Consider the following 18075-nt stretch of genomic DNA (forward strand, 5'->3'; position numbering starts at 1 on the left):
TCTCCTGCTATACCTGTCCAATGTCTTCTAGGGAATGATCTTGAGTCCACAGCCTGGGCTGAGGTAACAAGAAAGCCCCATGCAGCTATACTGGGTCTCCCTGAGTGGGTGTGCGCCAGAACTAGAGCACAGAGCAAAGTACAGGGTGAAAAGGTTGGAGCTTGGAATAAAGGCCCAACCTACCAGGAGAAAAAGCAGGAAGACTGGGGGACCATCTTCCAAACAGATCACAGAGAAGGATTTCTCTCCTCGGGGAGAAGATCTAACAGCCCCAGAGGTAACTGAGCCTCAAGAGCTTGGGCCTTACATGGCTGAGCTCTTAAGACCAGGGGGTACCTTTAGGGAAGATCTGAGCCAGGGACAATAAATCTGTCCCACTCTTGAAGGCCCGAGGCAGCAGACTGCTGCACAGGAAAAAGGTGATGTTAGTGGTACCCACAGGACCTTTTGGGAGGAGGGACTCCTTTATGCTGAGGCCAGGCACCTTAAACCTGGTGCCACCAGAAGACTGGTAGTGCCTCAGCAATGCAGAAAGTTTCTCCTAACATTGGCCCATGACATCCCCTTAGGCGGGCATTTTGGCCAGACAAAAAGATGCACTTGGCTGGTCAACCACTTCTACTGGACAGGCATGTCCCAGAAAGTAAAGGAGCTTTGTAACTCCTGCGCCACTTGTCAGGCCAGTGGCAAGAGGGGTGGACAACCAAAGGTCCGCCTAATTCCACTTCCAGTGGTTGGGGTTCCCTTCGAAAAGATTGGGATTGACATTGCTGGTCCCCTTGACCCTCCCACAGCATCAGGGAACAGATTTATACTGGTGGTAGTGGATCCTGCCACCAAGTACCCAGAAGCAATCCACCTAAAGACTACCCATGCAGTAGCTAGGCCTCTCATTGGAATTTTTACCAGAATGGGATTTCCTAACGTCATGTCTGGCTACCTGAAGCACATGTGGGCTGAATGTGGTGTGGCCTAGAAGTTCACAACCCCATATCACCCCCAGTGCAATGGTCTTGTTGAAAGATTTAACAAAAATCTCAACAGCATGATTGGTGGGCTTCCTGAAAACCTCAGGAGATGGAATGTACTAATTCCATGTCTGCTTTTTGACTCTGAGGGAATGCCATATGAACTTTTGTTTGGGCATCCTGTAATGGGACCACTTTGCCTTGTAAAGGAATGATGGGAGAGACCTCCCAGAGAGCCCAAGCAGGACACAGTAATTTATGTGCTTAGTCTTCGTTCAAGGACTGGCTAAGCACATAAAAAAAAACTTGAGTCCAGCAAAGAGCTCCAGAAGCTCTGGTTTGACCACAAAGCTGCACTGGTTGTATACCAACCTGGGCAGAATGTATATGTGCTGAGCCTGTGGCCCCTAGGGCCCTCCAAGACAAGTGGAGTAGACTCTACCCCATCCTAGAGGAAAAAGGGGAAGTCACCTATCTGGTGGACCTTGGCGGTTGCTAGAATCCCAAGAGTGTAATCCATAGCTTGAAACCCTGCTATGACAAAGCTGAGATGACCATGCTCATGGTCACAGCTGAGGGACAGGAAATTGAGAGTGAGCCTTTCCCTGATCTCCTCTCTAGCAATCCAAAGGATGGCTCAGTTGAGGGAGAAGTCAGACACCTTATCTGACCAGCAGCAGACTGATTGCAGGCAGGTCTTGCACCAGTTTGCAGAACTCTTCTCCTTGACCCCTGGCAGAACTACGTGGTGTACCCATGATGTGGACACTGCAGACAGTTTAACTGTCAAAACCAGAATCTACAGACGATCTGGCCAGGTCAAGGAGGGCATCAAAGCTGAGGTCAGCAAGATACTGTAATTGGGAATCAATAAGCCACTGGGCAAGCCATGCAAGTCCCCAAACCTCATTCCCAGGGTGGGAAAAAACAGATGAGGATTATATGGGGCTCAAAGCAGTGACCAAGAGAGATGTCCACTGAATTCCAAGAGCAGATGAACTCACTGACAGATTGGGTGTATCCAAATAAATGAGCACTTTTGATCTCACATCAGGGTACTGACAGACATGCCTGACTCCAGAAGCAAAAGAAAGGTCTGCATTCTCCACTCCTGATGGGGATTAGCAGCTCAGTGTGATGTCCTTTGGTCTGAAGAATTCCCCTGCCTCCTTCCAGAGGTTGGTGAATAAAGTCTTGCTGGGTTAAAATATTTCAGTACAGAATATGGAGATGGTATTGCTGTCTTCAGCTCTACCTGGCAGGATCATCTGATCCACATCGGAAAGGTCATTCATGCTCCGAGAAGTGCAGGACTTGATATCAAGGCAAGTATGTGCCAGATGGGGCAGGGTCAGGTTGTATACTTTGGACACCTGGTAGGTGGGGGCCAAGTTCAACCACTCCAACCCAAGATTCTGACAATTTTGAACTGGGAAGTTTCAACAACCCAGACCCACGTCAGGGCATTCCATTGTTTGACTGGGTATTACAGAAGATTTGTGAAGGATATGCCACAAAAGGATGCGCAAAATGTTAAAAGGCATTTGACACCCTGAAGGAAGCAATGAGCTCAGCACCTGTACTAAAAGCTCCAGATTACTCTAAACAGTTCATTGTGCAGACAGAAGCCTCTGAACATGGGATAGTAGCAGTCCTGTCCCAAATCAATGGTGATGGCCATGACCAGCCTGTTGCTTTTATTAGCAGCAGGTGAACTCCAGAGAGCAGTGTTGGAGTGCCATTGAGAGGGAAGCCTTCGCTGTGTTTTCGTCCCTGAAGAAGCTGAGATCATACTTGTTTGGTTTTCACTTCCTAGTTTAAGCTGACCACAGACCTCTCAGATGGATGATGCAAATGAAAGGTGAAAACCCCAAACTGTTTAGGTGGTCCTTATCCGTACAGGGAATAGACTTTACAGTGGAACACAGGCCAGGGACTGACCATGCCAACGCAGACAGCCCTTCCAGGTTCTTCTACTTACAAGATGGAGACTCTCCTGGGAAGGATTAGTTTCATCATCTTTGGGCGGGGTCAATGTAGGAGGCTGGCCTGGCTTATAGTGGGTACCTTGTGGTACTTACACCTTGTGCCAGGTCCAGTTATCCCTTCTTAGTAGAACAGAGGTGTTCTAGCAGCTTAGGCTGATAGAGGTAGCTATGGCAGAGCCGCTTAGGCTGAACTATGAGACATGCAATGCTCCTACTATACCACTTATATTACTTAGCACTATATCATAAGAAAACACAATACCCAGAGTTACTAAAAATAAAGGTACTTTATTTTAGTGACAATATGCCAAAAGTATCTCAGAGGATATACTCCCTTAGGAGGTAAGTAAGATACACAAAATATACACACAGACCAAAATCAGGTAAGTAAACAGTTAGAAAAGTAGTGCAAACACTGTAGAACACAATAGAATGCAAAAGGAGACAATAGGCCTAAGGGCAACACAAACCATATACTCCAAAAGTGGAATTCGAACCACAAATGGACCCCAGGCCTAGTGTAGTGTGTAGAGGGTCGCTGGGAGTGTGGAAGAAGCCGAAGATTCTGCAACAACGGAAGGTGCCAGGAGCTTCTCCTTTGGTCAAAAGATGTCCCACGGCGTGCTGAAGGATGCAGAGTTGTTTCCACGCAGAAAGACAGCAAACAAGTCTTGCTAGCTGCAAGAGTCGCGGTTGAGGATTTTGGGTGCTGCCAGGGCCCAGGAAGGACCAGGAGGTCGCCTCTTGGAGGAGACGACAGAGGGGGCACTCAGCAACACAGAGAGCCCACACAGAAGCAGGCAAAACCCACAGAAGCACCTGAACAGGTGTTCACAAGATCTGAGCACAAAGGTCGACTCAGCACAACAAAAGAGGGTCCCACGAAGTCGGAGTCCAACTCAGCGAGTTGGGCAATGCAGGACAGAGTGCTGGGGACCTGGGCTAGGCTGTGCACGAAGGAAGTCTTGCAAAAGTGCACAGAAGCCCTAGCAGCTGCAGTTCACGCAGTACACAGGATTACTGTCTGGCGTGGGGAGGCAAGGACTTACCTCCACCAAATTTGGACAGAAGGGCCACTGGACTGTCGAGGACACTTGGATCCAGTTCCTGTGTGCCAGGGACCACGCTCGTCAAGATGAGAGGGGACCCAGAGGACCGGTGATGCAGAAGTTTGGTGCCTGCGTTGGCAGGGGGAAGATTCCGTCGACCCACAGGAGATTTCTTCTTGACTTCCAGTGCAGGGTGAATGCAGACAGCCCTCAGAGCATGCACCACCAGGAAACAGTCGAGAAAGCCGGCAGGATGAGGCGCTACAATGTTGCTGGTAGTCTTCTTGCTACTTTGCTGCGGTTATGCAGGCGCCCTGGAGCAGTCAGAGGTCGATCCTTGGCAGAAGTCGAAGAGAGAAGTGCAGAGGAACTCTGGTGAGCTCTTGCATTCGTTATCTGGTGAGATACCCACAGGAGAGACCCCAAATAGCCCTTAGAGGAGGATTGGCTACAGAGAAAGGTAAGCACCTATCAGGCGGGGTCTCTGACGTCACCTGCTGGCACTGGCCACTCAGAGCTGTCCATTGTGGCCTCACACCTCTGCATTCAAGATGGCAGAGGTCTGGGACACACTGGAGGTGCTCTGGGCACCTCCCCTTGGGAGGTGCTGGTCAGGGGAGTGGTCACTCCCCTTTCCTTTGTCCAGTTTCGCTCCAGAGCAGGGCTGGGGGGAATCCCTGAACCAGTGTAGACTGGCTTATGCAAGGAGGGCACCATCTGTGCCCTTCAAAGCATTTCCAGAGGCCAGGAGAGGCTACTCCTCTCAGGCCCTTAACACCTATTTCCAAAGGGAGAGGGTGTAACACCCTCTCTCAGAGGAAATCCTTTGTTCTGCCTTCCTGGGACTGGGCTGCCCAGGCGGGCAGAAACCTGTCTGAGGGTTGGCAGCAGCAGTAGCTGCAGAGAAAACCCCACAGAGCTAGTTTGGCAGTACCCGGGCTCTATGCTGGAGCCCCGGGGATGCATGGAATTGTCCCCCCAATACCAGAATGGTATTGGATGACAATTCCATGATCCTAGACATGTTACATGGCCATGTTCGGAGTTACCATTGTGACGCTACATATAGGTATTGAACTATATGTAGTGCATGCGTGTAATGGTGTCCCCGCACTCACAAAGTTCGGGGAAATTGCCCTGAACAATGTGGGGGCACCTTGGCTAGTGCCAGGGTGCCCTCACACTAAGTAACTTTGCACCTAACCTTCACTAAGTGAGGGTTAGACATATAGGTGACTTACAAGTTACTTAAGTGCAGTGTAAAATGGCTGTGAAATAACGTGGACGTTATTTCCCTCAGGCTTCAGTGGCAGTCCTGTGTAAGAATTGTCTGAGCTCCCTATGGGTGGCAAAAGAAATGCTGCAGTCCATAGGGATCTCCTGGAACCCCAATACCCTGGGTACCTAGGTACCATATACTAGGGAATTATAAGGATGTTCCAGTGTGCCAATTAGAATTGGTAAAATTAGTCACTAGCCTGCAGTGACAATTTTAAAAGCAGAGAGAGCATAAACACCGAGGGTCTGATTAGCAGAGCCTCAGTGATACAGTTAGGCACCACACAGGGAACACATAGGCCACAAACTTATGAGCACTGGGGTCCTGGCTAGCAGGATCCCAGTGACACATATCAAACACAGCGACAAAATATTGTTTCCACTATGAGCACTGGGGTCCTGGCTAGCAGGATCCCAGTGACACATATCAAACACAGTGACAAAATATTGTTTCCACTATGAGCACTGGGGTCCTGGCTAGAAGGATCCCAGTGACACATATCAAACACAGTGACAAAATATTGTTTCCACTATGAGCACTGGGGCCCTGGCTAGCAGGGTCCCAGTGATACAGTAAAAACACCCTGACATATACTCACAAACAGGCCGAAAGTGGGGGTAACAAGGCTAGAAGGAGGCTACCTCCCTACAGTCATGTAGGAAAGTGCCTCTATTGTCATGGTCACCTCCCCAATTTTTGCCTGGTTTCTGGCACAATTTCAACTGAAAGTGAACTGAGTCCCTGTTAAACAGGTCCCAATTTTAGGAAGCTAGCTCTGTATATACTATACCAAAATGAGGCAGTGTGTACAGAGTACAGGGGTTCCCCAAAGGTTTAACAGAGCCTAAAGTAGATAATACTAATGCTCTTTTCTGGTAGTGCGGTCGAGCAGTTAGGCTTACCAGAGGGTAGTGCAAAGCATTTGTTGTACACACACAGTCAAGAAATGAGGCACACACTCAATGACTAACTCCCGGCCAATGTTTTTATATAGTAAAGTATTATTACTAGAACCAAGGTAAATACAGTTGTAAGTAGGTATAAAGCATATGTATCAAATGTACTTTGTTTGGATTTTGTAGGTAAAACAGTTTAACAGTAAGTAACACTTTTCAAATTTATATATTGACACTTCATGCAATTTCCCTCAGGAACCAATGCAGACATAGGGGAGGAAAATTGTTAGCACATTTAACAGGTAAATACTTGATTTACGATCCGAGTCCTTGGGGGTTAGAATGTCCACAGGTCAAAGTTCAAGTTGACCACAATAGTGCACAACCAGCAACGCAGGGCCTGTCGGCCGGATGCAGAGCTCAAAGTTGGCATCAGGTTTTCAATGGAATCATTGGAAAAAAACAGATTGTAGTTAAGTACCCATGGTTCCAGGGCACAGGCCTAGGGATTCGAATTTAGGCTGCAAGCGTCGTCGTGTTGGCCAGGAGGGGTCAACCTAGAGTGGGTTCTACGTTGAAAATGCCTGTGGGCCGGTGGCCCACCTGGACTTGGGATGTGGTCGTCGGGTGCAGAGTGGGCAGGGCTTGCGGATCCTGGGGGGTTCTGGAATCCTTTTGGAACGATTATTCTGGACAGAACCACTGTTCTCGGGAGTTCTTGGTCCTCTGCTGGGTAGGCAGTCCTCTGATGGTTTGGAGAGGTTACTGGTCCTGCAGGATGCATTGCCTTTTTGTAGCAGGAGTCTTTGCAGTCGAAGACACGCAGGTAGATCTGGGGCCAAGTCAGATGTCATCTTGAGTCTTCATTGCTGGGGTCGACTCTTCAGTCCTTTCTTCTTTTTGAGGTAACCAGGAAACTGGTGAGCAAGGTTCAGGGGAGCCCCTAATACTAGATTTATTGGTGTTACAGGGGTCAGAGGGCAGTAGCCAATGGCTATGGTTCTTGAGGGTGGCTACCCCCTTCCTGTGCCCGCTCCCTTTGGGGAGGGATGCACATTCCTAGCCCTATTGGCCCCTCTGCTCCAACACAAAATGGCAGATTCTGCAAGGAGGGGGTCACTTCAACTCTGGACACCTTAGGGGTGGTCCTAGCTGCAGTGGTCACTACACCTTGTTTTAACAAATTTTCTCACCGGACCTGGGGCCACAAGTTGGGTTTGGTCTGAGGGGGGGCTCCCTGGCAACGGAGCCCTTAGTAGCACTGGCACCTTTTACAAGGGACTCAGAGGTGTGGCAATTGTGGAAACAATGGTACAGTTTAGGGAAAGAACGCTGGTGCTGTGACCTGGTTAGCAGGATCCCAGCACACACACACAGTCAAGTTTGCGTCATTACCAGGCAAAAGAAGTGGGGGGGATGGTGGGGCATGCCAAAAGGGGCACTTTCCTACACAACCCCATCTCAAACAAAAGACAATTAGAGACTAACCTTTCCCAAGAGAGTCTTCATTGTCCAAGTGGAAAAAGCTGGAAAGTCCATCGGCATTGGCAGTCCAAGGTCTATGTTCCACCGAGAAGTCCATTCCCAGTAGGAAGATGGACCACCTCAGGAGTGGAAGTTTCTCACCTTACATTTGCATCAGCCATTTGAGGTCTGTGGACAGTTTTAACAATGTAGTGAGTACCAAACAAGTATGGTCTCAACTTCTTTAGGGACCAAACCACAGCAAAGGCCTCCCTCTCAATGGCACTCCAATGCTGTTCTCTGGGGAGTAACCTTCTGCTAATAAAAGGAACAGGCTGGTCGTGGCCATCATTGGTTTGGGTCAGGACTGATCCTATCCCATGTTCAGAGGCATATGTCTGCAAAATGAACTGCTTAGAGTAGTCTGGAGCTTTGAGAACTGTTGCTGAGCACATTGCCTCCTTCAGGGTGTCAAAAGCCTTTTGACAACTAACAGCCCAGTTTACCTTCTTGGGCATCTTCTTAGAGGTCAACTGTGTGTAGTTTGGGGGGGGTCACCATGGATCCATACCCTTTCACACACATCCTGTAATAACCAGTCAAGCCAAGGAATGCCCTGATTTCCGTCTGGGTTTTAGGACCTTCCCAGTCCAGAATTGTCTGGATCCTGGGTTGTAAGGATTGCACTTTGTCCCCACCTACAAGGTGGCCTAAGAATACAAGAGTGCCCTGCCCGATCTGGCATTTGGATGCCTTGATAGTGAGGCCTGCAAATTACAGAGCCTGCAAAACCTTTCCCAGGTGGACCAGGTGATAATGCCAGGAGGAGCTAAAGACAATAATATCATAGAGATATGCTGAACTGAAGGACTCCAAGCCAGCAAAGACTTGATTCACCAACCTTTGGAAGGTGGCAGGGGCATTCTTTAAACCAAAGGGCATAACAGTGAACTGATAATGTCCATCAGGTGTAGAGAATGCAGTTGTTTTGTTTGCTCCTGGTGCCATGCAAATTTGCCAGTACCCTGTAGTCAACTCAAAGGTACTGAGAAACGTAGCTGCACCTAATTTGTGTATCAGCTCATCAAGCCTTGTAATAGGGTGAGCATCTGTCTCACTGACAGAGTTGTGAACTCTGTAGTCCACACAAAACCTAATTTCTTTCTTTCCACCCTGGGGATAAGGCTTGGGGACTAAGACACTGGGCTAGCCCAGGGACTTGCAGTGGGTTCAATAACTCCTAAATCTTGTTGACTTCAACTTTGATGCTCACCTTAACTTGATAAGACTGCCGATAGATCTTGGATTTGACAGGCAAGCTGTCTCCAGTGTACACATCATGGGTACACCAGGTGTCTGTCCAGGGGTTAAGGAGAAGAGATCTGCATACTGCTGTAGGACTTGCCTGCAGTCAGCCTGCTGTTGGGCAGTGAGGGTGAATGAGAAAACAACTCCATCAGCTGACCCATCTTTAGGGTTGTGAAAGAGGAGGTCAGGGAGAGGTTCACACACTGCTTCCTGATCCTCATCAGTAACCATCTGCATGGTTACATCATCCCTGTCACAAAAAAAGCTTGAGGCAGTTCACATGGATCACCCTTTTGGGTGTACTGCTAGTGCCCAGGTCTACCAAGTAGGTGATCTCACTTTTCTTTTCTAGGACAGGGTAGGGGCAACTCCATCTGTCCTGAAGTGCCCTGGGAGCCACATGATCCAGAACCCACACCTTCTACCCTGGTTTGGTCATACCACTGCTTCTTGAGCTCTTGGCTGGCCTCAAGGTTTTTGGATGATTTTCCATGTACTCTGCCATCCTAGAGCGGAGACCCAGTACATAGTCCACCACATCTTGCTTAGGCTCGTGGCGAGGTCTTTCCCAACCCTCCTTCACAAGTGCAAGTGGTTCCCTAACAGGGTGGCCAAACAAAAGTTCAAAGAGGGGAAAATCATACTCACTTCTGGGGAACCTCTCTGTAGGTGAAAACCAAGCATGGCAAAAGGACATCCCATCTCCTTTTGAGTTTTTCAGGGAGCCCCATTACAATGCCCTTCAATATCTTGTTGAACCGTTCGACAAGTCCACTGGTTTGTGGATGGCATGGTGTGGTGAACTTGCAAGTCACCCTACACTCATTCCACATGTATTTTTGCTAAGTTAATATGAAGTTGGCACCTCTGTCAGAAACCACCTCCTTAGGAAACCCTACATGGTAAAGATACCAATGAGGGCTTTGACTACTGCAGGAGCTGTAGTAGACCTAGGGGGAATTGCTTCAGGATACCTGGTAGCATGATGCACTACTACTAGTATATATTGGTTTCCTGAGGCTGTGGGTGGTTCAAGTGGACCCACTATGTACATGCCAATCCTTCAAAGGGAACAGCAACCACTGCTAGTGGAATTAGGGGGGCTTCTGAGTGGCCACTTGCCATGCCACTAGCTTGGCAGGTGACAAAGGAGCTGCAAAACTCCTTCACTTTCTGTGACGTATTAGGCCAGGAGAAATGGCTGACAGGCTTATTCTATATCCTAATTTGGCTCATACATCCAGCTAGGGGGATGTCGTGCTAGAGTGAGGATGAATTCCCTGAAGTGCTGAGGCACTAACACTCGTCTAGTGGCACCAGGTTTGGGGTCTCTGGCTTCAGTGTACAGGCGTACCCTCCTCCTAATAGACCCTGTGGGATCAACAGACATTTCCCCTTTCCTGTGCAGCAGCTTGGTGTCTCAGGCCTCTAGGAGTGGGGCAGGTTCTCTATCCCTGGCACAGCTGGTCCATAGAGGGTCCCACTGGACCCAAGAGCTCTACCTGGTAAGGCTTAGTTCCCTCAGAGGATGTTTAGACCTCTTCCTGAGAAGAAGAGTCTTGTACTTTTTGCTGTACAGGAGCCAGCCCATCAGTCTTCTTGTCATTTCTCTTGGAAGGTTGGGCCATTATTCTAGGCTACAACACTTCTTTTTCACTCTGTGCTGAGCTCTGTGCTTTAGTCTTCACACACACACACACACACACCATCTCAGGGACTCTCAGCATGGCTGCATGGGTTTTGAGTTCCAGGTCATTCCCTAGCAGACATTCAACTGGGATTGCAGAAGAGACCAATACCCGTTTCAGGCTAGTAACCCCTCCCCATTCTAAGGTCACCATAGCCATGCGAAGGACCTTAGATACATTGTCAGCATTGGTGACTGGATACGTTTGTCCAGTCAGATACTGTCCTGGGGAAATGAGTTTTTCTGTCACCATGGAGACACTGGCACCTGTATCCCTCACGGCTTCGACCTTAGTCCATTAATCAAGGGATGCTGTCTGCATTTGTTCATATTAGGGGGGCAGACATCAAGAGTGGCTACATCTACCCCACTCTCAGAAACTAAAGGAGCTTCCGTGTGAACCATGATTTGCTCTGAGTAAACTATTGATCCCACCTGGACACTGGCTATACCAGAGCTAGCTGGTGTAATCCTAGGGGGATTCTTTTTGGGACAGGCCAAGTCTCCAGTTTGGTATCCATTCTTTTACATTTGAAACACCACACCCTTTTTGGCTCAAAGTGTTTACCTACGTACCCATGGGAAGTCTGTTAACAGGCTTGGGCCCACCTTGCTGCTCAGGTTTTTGGGGCCTTGGGAAGACTCTTTACTTTTATCCTTCGGTGTCTCATCACACTTCCCCTGGGAGGCTTTGTAACCCCTTTCTTTTGGTCACCCCCAGTGGAAGTCTTGGTCACCCAAGTCTTGACCCAATAGTCTGCCTCCCTTCCCAATTCTTGGCGAGAGATTAGACCTAGGTCTACCAGATCCTAGTGCAACTTGTCATGGAAGCAGTGACTTAAAAGGTGTTCTTTCATAAACAAGTTATAAAGACCATCATAATCATGCACTTCATTTCCAGTTATCCAACCATTTAGTGCTTTCAGTGAGTAGTCTACAAAATCAACCCAGGACTGGCTCAAGGTTTTATGAGCCAGACCGAACCTAACTCTATACTCCTCAGTGGTGAACCAAAGCCCTCAATCAGGGTAGCCTTCATGTGGTCATAGGATTCAGCATCAGCATCTGCACCAGTGAGTGTGAGGAGTCTATCCCTACACTTACCAGTGAACAGTTCCCAAAGGAGAGCTCCCCAGGGAGACCTTTTCAATCTTCTGGTTTCACAGGCCCTCATGTCATCACAATCCTCATACTTGGGGACAATCCCTTTGGGGATTTTAGGGGTATCAGAGTGCTCTCTGTCCCTAGGTATTAGGTTGCTGCCACCATTAATGGGTGCTAGGCCCATTTCTGATCTCTCCCTTTCTATTGCCAGGAGCGGTCTCTCCAAAGCTAATATTTTGGCCTTCCTTGCTAAAAGGAGGTCCTCTTCACTGAGGCTGCCCTCTGTGGTCCCTGATGAACTAGACTCCCCTGTGGAAGACCCAAATCCTATGAGCACTATCCTTTGAGTCAGGGGCATAGGGGGCACTGTCCTCTCTAGTTAGGTTAGGAGGGGGGAGGTTATCCTCATGATCCCTAACTCCTTCCCCATCTGAGGGGATGTCTTCCCCCTCACTAGGGTGTTCTTATGCATACTCTGCCAATAGCTCCTAGAGCTTAATACTGGAAGGACTGGAACCAGTTTTGATCTGTTTAAGTCTGCAGAGGGACCTTAGCTCTAATCCCACGATGGAGGTAAGGGGCGAGGTTGAGTTCCACAACCATGTCCTCTGAGCTGCTCATTTTGTTACTAATGTTAGGGATTTCTTTTATAAACTTAGAAATACTTCTAGTTACTTACCCCCAACTATGGTAGATTAAATCGTAAAATAAATGCTAAAGTGGACTTAACCAAAGACCTAGCAGGGCTTCTTACGATTTAGAAAAAATTTCAATTCAAAAGTCAATTGAATCTAAAGGCAATTTTGGAATTTAGTTGTGTGATCAGATATTGGCTGAGTAGTCCAGCAAATGCAAATTTGTAGACCCACCGCTAATCCACCAATGAAGGAAGCTAGCTCTGTATATACTATACCAAAATAAGGTTTAGAGTGCAGAGTCCAGGGGTTTCCCAGGGCTTAGCAGAGGCTAAAGTAGATAATACTAATACTCTCTTTTGTGGTAGTGTTGTCGAGCAGTTAGGATTATCAGCGGTTAGTGCAAAGCATTTGTTGTACACACACGGTCAAGAAATGAGGCACACACTCAATGTCTAGCTCCAGGCCAATGTTTTTAGATAGCAAAATTGTTACTTTATTACTAACACCAGAAGGTCTTTGTCACAGGTATGTACAGTTTTAAGTAGGTATCACGCATGTGTCAAATGTACTTGGTTTGGATTTTGCAGATAAAGAAGTTTATAAGTAACACTTTTGAATTTTAAAAGTTGACACATTGCAATTTTTCATAGGAATCAATGCAGTCCTAGAGGAGGAAAAGTGTTAACACATTTAACGGCTAAGTGCTCGACTTGCGATCTTAGCCTTCAGGGGTTAAGATGTCCACAATTCAAAGTTCAAGTTGACCCCAAAAATGCACCACCAGCAACACAGAGCCGGCCGTGTGCAGAGGTCAAAGCTGGTGTTGGGTTTTCCATAGATTCCTAAGGGGACTAGGGGTGCTCCGTAGAAAACAGATTGCAGGTAAGTACCCGCAGTTTCAGGACACAGGCCTGGGGGGTTTAGGTCAGCACCAAACACACACCCTCTGTGGCACAGGGGCGGCCGAGTGCAGGGTGCAAACACAGCTTTGGTCACCCAATGCTTTTCAATGGGGGTTCCGGAAAACCAAAGGCTGGGAAAGTAGGAGAAGTGCCCGCTGGACTTTGCTGGACCGTCAGTCGGATTCCCCAAGGCCAGGGGCTGCAGATGCTGGGGTACCTTTGGGCATCAGAAATCTTCGTCGGATCTGGTCGCGGTCAGGGAGGTCCTCTGGATTCAGACTGAAGGCATGGCGTTGGCCAGGAGGGCCGGTGGGGGGGGAGGGGGTCAACCCACAGTGGACTCAAGGTCAAAATCACCTGGGGACCTTCTCTGGACTGGTGTGCCACCTGGACTCAGGTCGTGGGCATCAGGTGCAGAGTGTGCATGGTTCGCAGATCAGGGCAGTTCTGGAGTTCTTTTGTAAGGTTTCTTTTGGACAGGGTTGCTGTCCTCGGGATTTCTTGGTCCTCTGCTGAGAAGGCAGTACTCTGTGTTTTTTTTTTTTTAAGAAGCTGCTGGTCCTGCAGGAAGCGTCGCTTTTTTGTAGCAGGATTCTTTAAGCTGCAGACAGGCTGTAGTGCTGGGGCCAAGTCAGTTGTCGTCTGGAGTCTTCACTCCTAGGGTCAGCTCTGCAGTCGCCTTTCTTTCTTGAGGTCAGCAGGAATCTGGTGAGTAAGGTTCAGAGGTGCCCCTAAATACTAGATTTAGGGGCATTACAGGGGTCAGACGACAGTAGCCAATGGCTAATGTCCCCAAGGTTGGCTACAATCTTCCTGTGCCCACTATCTTTGGAGAGGGGGGCACATTATTATGTTTACTGGTCCCTCTCCTCCAACCCAAGATGGAGGATTTTGCAAGGAGAGAGTCACTTCAGCTCTGGACGCCTTAGGGGTGGTCATAAGCTGCAGTGGTCACTCCTTGTTTTCCCGAATATTCTCGGTGGACCTGCCGCCAAACGTTTGACTTGGTCTGGGGGACGGACATTTCCACTAGCTGGAGTGTCCCAGGCCATTGTAACAGGAGGTTTGAGCCTTTGATGCTCACCACCAAGTGTTGCAGTTCCTGTTGGGGGGGGCGGGGGAGTGTGAAGCACCTCCACACAGAGCAGGCTTTGTTCCTAACCCCAGAAAGCGCAAAGGCTCTCATCCCCTGGGGCCAGAAACCGGTCTGTTAGTGGCAGGCTGGCACAGTCTGGTCAGCTCTGCACTAAAGGGTTGGGTAACATACAGTGCTCTGGGTGCATTTTACAATAAATCCAACACTGGCATATTTGTTGGTTTATTGAGCTGAGAAGTTTGATATCAAACTTCCTAGTCTTCCGTGAAGCCATCATGGAACTGTGGGGCTCATAATGACAAACTCCCAGCCCACGTACTTAATATGGCAACACTGCACTGACAATGGCTAAGAATGGACTTAGACACTGTAGGGGCATATTTCTCATGCAGCGAAGCCCTCACCTGTGGTACAGTGCACCCTGCCTTAGGGCTGTAAGGCCTGCTAGAGGGGTGACTTACCTATGCCACAGGCAGTGGTTTGTGGACATGTGACCCTGAGAGGGATGCCATGTCGACGTAGTCCTTTTTCTCCCCGCCAGCACACACAATCCGCAATGGAAGTGTGCATGTCTCTAAAGAAGGGTCCCTTCGGGTGGCACAATACATGCTGCAGCCCTTGGGGACCCTCCCTCCCCACAAATCCTTGGGTACCACTGGTACCTTTTACAAGGAACTTAGTTGTGTGCCAGGGTTCTCCCAATTGTGGAAATAATGGTACAGCTTAGGGAAAGAACACTAGGGCTGGTTATTAGGATACCAGCCCACACTACGTCTAGTTAGCATCAATATCAGGCAAAAAGTGTGTGTGTGTGTGTGTGTGTGTGTGTGTGTGTGTGTGGGGGAGGGGGGTTGTGGGTCGTAAAACCATTCCAAAAGGGACACTTTCCTGCAACTTGTGCCTCTGTGATATCTCTAGGGATTGCTTGTACTCTTTGCTCAGTGTACCTCATTTTGGTCCACCATATAAAGAGTTAGCTTGCTACACTCCTGTATCAACAGCATGGGCAATTTGACAGATGAATACAGTCATCTCCTGAGCAACACTAGAAACCAAGACCTCTAAGTAACATAGGATTTTACTTTGTCTTGATTTCTGGTCGAAGACCTTCACATGGGTCTTCCATGCTTGTTTTTGTGGAGCTTTTTCACTTTCTATATGTCCTTATGGACTTTTTCAGGTAGGTTTCTAAAATTTACCCAACCCATTTGGGTTTAAAAACAGAAGAGACTGCTCAGTATAAATTCCCAGTCTGCCTTTGCTTGAATCTGGGAACCTCAAAGGGGTGCCAAGAGAATAGAGACTGGGGCCAAGAACTCTAAACAAAGCTTTTTAGTCCCTACTCTTAACTTCATTAGTGCTTTACAGATTTGTTCAGCTTAATGAGTGGGAAGCAGAATAGACAAGTTTGCAAAGAAATTCATGCAAGCAGCATATATAAGCAGTGTTATACTAAGGAACCATTTGAGCAAGCTTCAATTTAACCTACCATAAGCATTGTACATTTTGGGGCCAAGATCAGGTCGAACAAAGTAGCTAGGCAATCGTGAAGCAAGGTTCAGTCTGCCATCTCTCTTGGTATATTCTGGCAGAGGAAGATTATCCATCAAATCGACAAACCTGTTGAAATAAAAAAAAAAAAGAAAATTGAGCATTAAAGGTGAGATATACAGTTAGTTGAGAACTATTATTGCGCTGCAGGTGCTTGACCTTGTGGGCATCATGTCTCGGAAATCTTCCCCTGGAGGCCAGTCCTTCAACTTCAAAACCATTGGCTGCCCTTCCTCAGACTTCAGCCGCTCTACAAAAGTAAAGGCAAGGGAATTTAACCACTGTGTGGTGATCCTGAACACAAAGCACAACCGGCCTGTATCTAACAGATATGCCAACACTTACTTGAAATGATCTCAAATCCGTCCCAGAAATCTCGAACTTTCACATCTGAAATTATAGCACAGTTTCTACAGTTCACAAGGTCAACATCTTGATCTCCAAACTCTGAACTAAAAGCCTCTGGCCGCCAAAGGTCTGATTTCAGCTTCTTCTGTACTCCTGAAACCAGCACAGGCTGTTAAGAGAATAAGGCAGTTTACTTACAAAACATGCTAGGATCTATTATCCCTATCTCCATTACTAATAGATGTGAATAGCATAATCTTGCTACCAGTAACGGAAACAGATCCAAAGCTGTTAACAGGGCAGAAGGAGCATGCTGATTCTTTTTTTTAGTATGCCATACATCAAATAATTTTAATTCTAATAAGTGACCAATATTTGTTTTTGTTTTAAGTGAGACCTCTTAAGGAAAAAATATGGATTGGCAAACACCCTAAATTCCTCAAACTATAACATAACAAAATAGGAACGCAATCATTTTGTACCTGCAATTATTTTAGCCCTCCATCACAGGTATGAAAATAAGTTACTTACCTGTAACTGTAGTTCTCCAGTACTGGAATCTTTCATAGATTCACATGCTTGAATCATTCCCCGTCGTCGAGATGGGAGTCCCGGTATAATTTTCATAAGTAATGTTAAAACATATTGAAGAGAAAAAGGCCCTAGGCCTCTTCAATTTGATAGTCTATCAGAGTCATTTTGTGAAAAAGGACCAAACTTGATCCTCCACCAATCAGGCGATAGCACCCTTCAGAACCTCCTGAGGGAAGCTCTAGCACCTCAGATTTTCCACGCACAAGTGCGTATATTATGTTGAGTATATGTACAACTAGAAAGAAAGAGGTGAAGTGAGCTTCTCCGGGGAGGTGGGTGGGCCGCATGTGAATCTATGAAAGATTCCAATACTGGAGAACTACAGTTACAGGTAAGTAACTTATTTTCTTACTCCAGTATTGGAACTTTCATATATTCACATGCTTGAATCAGAGTAGAAAGCAATAACTATGCACATTGTAAAATTACAACCTCTTTAATAAACAGGTTATCTTAGACCACAAAGCCTTCTTATCATCATGTATAAATTGCTGAAGTATATGAGTGTACTGACATATGTCCCTACATATATATCTATATATACATATATACACATCTATCTATACACATGTATATATACATAAATATAAGTATCTCTTTATCTCTAATATATATAGGGATATTCCTGTGAAGATACATGATGAAATTTAAATAACAAACCAGTATTAAAACATAAGACACTAATGTAACCTGATCAATATCTGACAACCCGCTTACTTATGGGATTATGATAGTGTTCTGTTATCTTTAGATACATTTCTTTTTTTTTTTTTTTTCAATGTGCATACCTTTTCTAGGATGGAGGGATGTAGGAGAAATGGCTCTCCTTCACCTGAAGAGATTCCTGAGAACCGCTTGGCCCACTGCTACCTCTCCGTGCGAGAGGGACTCCAAGCAATAGTGCTTAGTAAAGGTATGACAGCTCTTCCATGTTGCTGCCCTACATATGTCTTGTAGTGGCACTCCGGCAAACAGTGCCGCTGACGCTGAGACTTTTCTCGTCGAGTGAGCATGCACAGATGACTGCAAAAGTTTGCCCGCTGCCTGATGGCAGAAGCGAATAGCAGAGGCGATCCATCTAGAAATACTCTGCTTGGATAGCGGGTACCCCTTCCTAGGGGCACTTTACGCCACAAATAGCTGATTAGAGCGCCGAAAAGCTTTTGTCCTGTCCAAATAAAATTGAACGCATCTTTTCACGTC

General features: G+C 47.3%; 1 protein-coding gene across 2 annotated transcripts in view; it reads right to left on the minus strand.

Annotated features, from left to right (window-relative positions):
* The window catches only part of KDM3B (lysine demethylase 3B), an 892876-nt gene that overhangs the window by 269710 nt on the left and 605091 nt on the right, over positions 1-18075 (minus strand). For both annotated transcript variants that reach the window (XM_069244431.1, XM_069244432.1), the window contains exons 17-19: positions 16276-16447; positions 16090-16180; positions 15869-15999 (exon numbers count right to left, since the gene is read on the minus strand). In XM_069244431.1, coding sequence (XP_069100532.1) covers positions 15869-15999; positions 16090-16180; positions 16276-16447 — 394 coding nt within the window. The remainder of the gene's footprint in view (positions 1-15868; positions 16000-16089; positions 16181-16275; positions 16448-18075) is intronic.

The sequence above is a fragment of the Pleurodeles waltl genome, chromosome 7, assembly GCF_031143425.1.
Source record: "Pleurodeles waltl isolate 20211129_DDA chromosome 7, aPleWal1.hap1.20221129, whole genome shotgun sequence".
NCBI lineage: Eukaryota > Metazoa > Chordata > Amphibia > Caudata > Salamandridae > Pleurodeles > Pleurodeles waltl.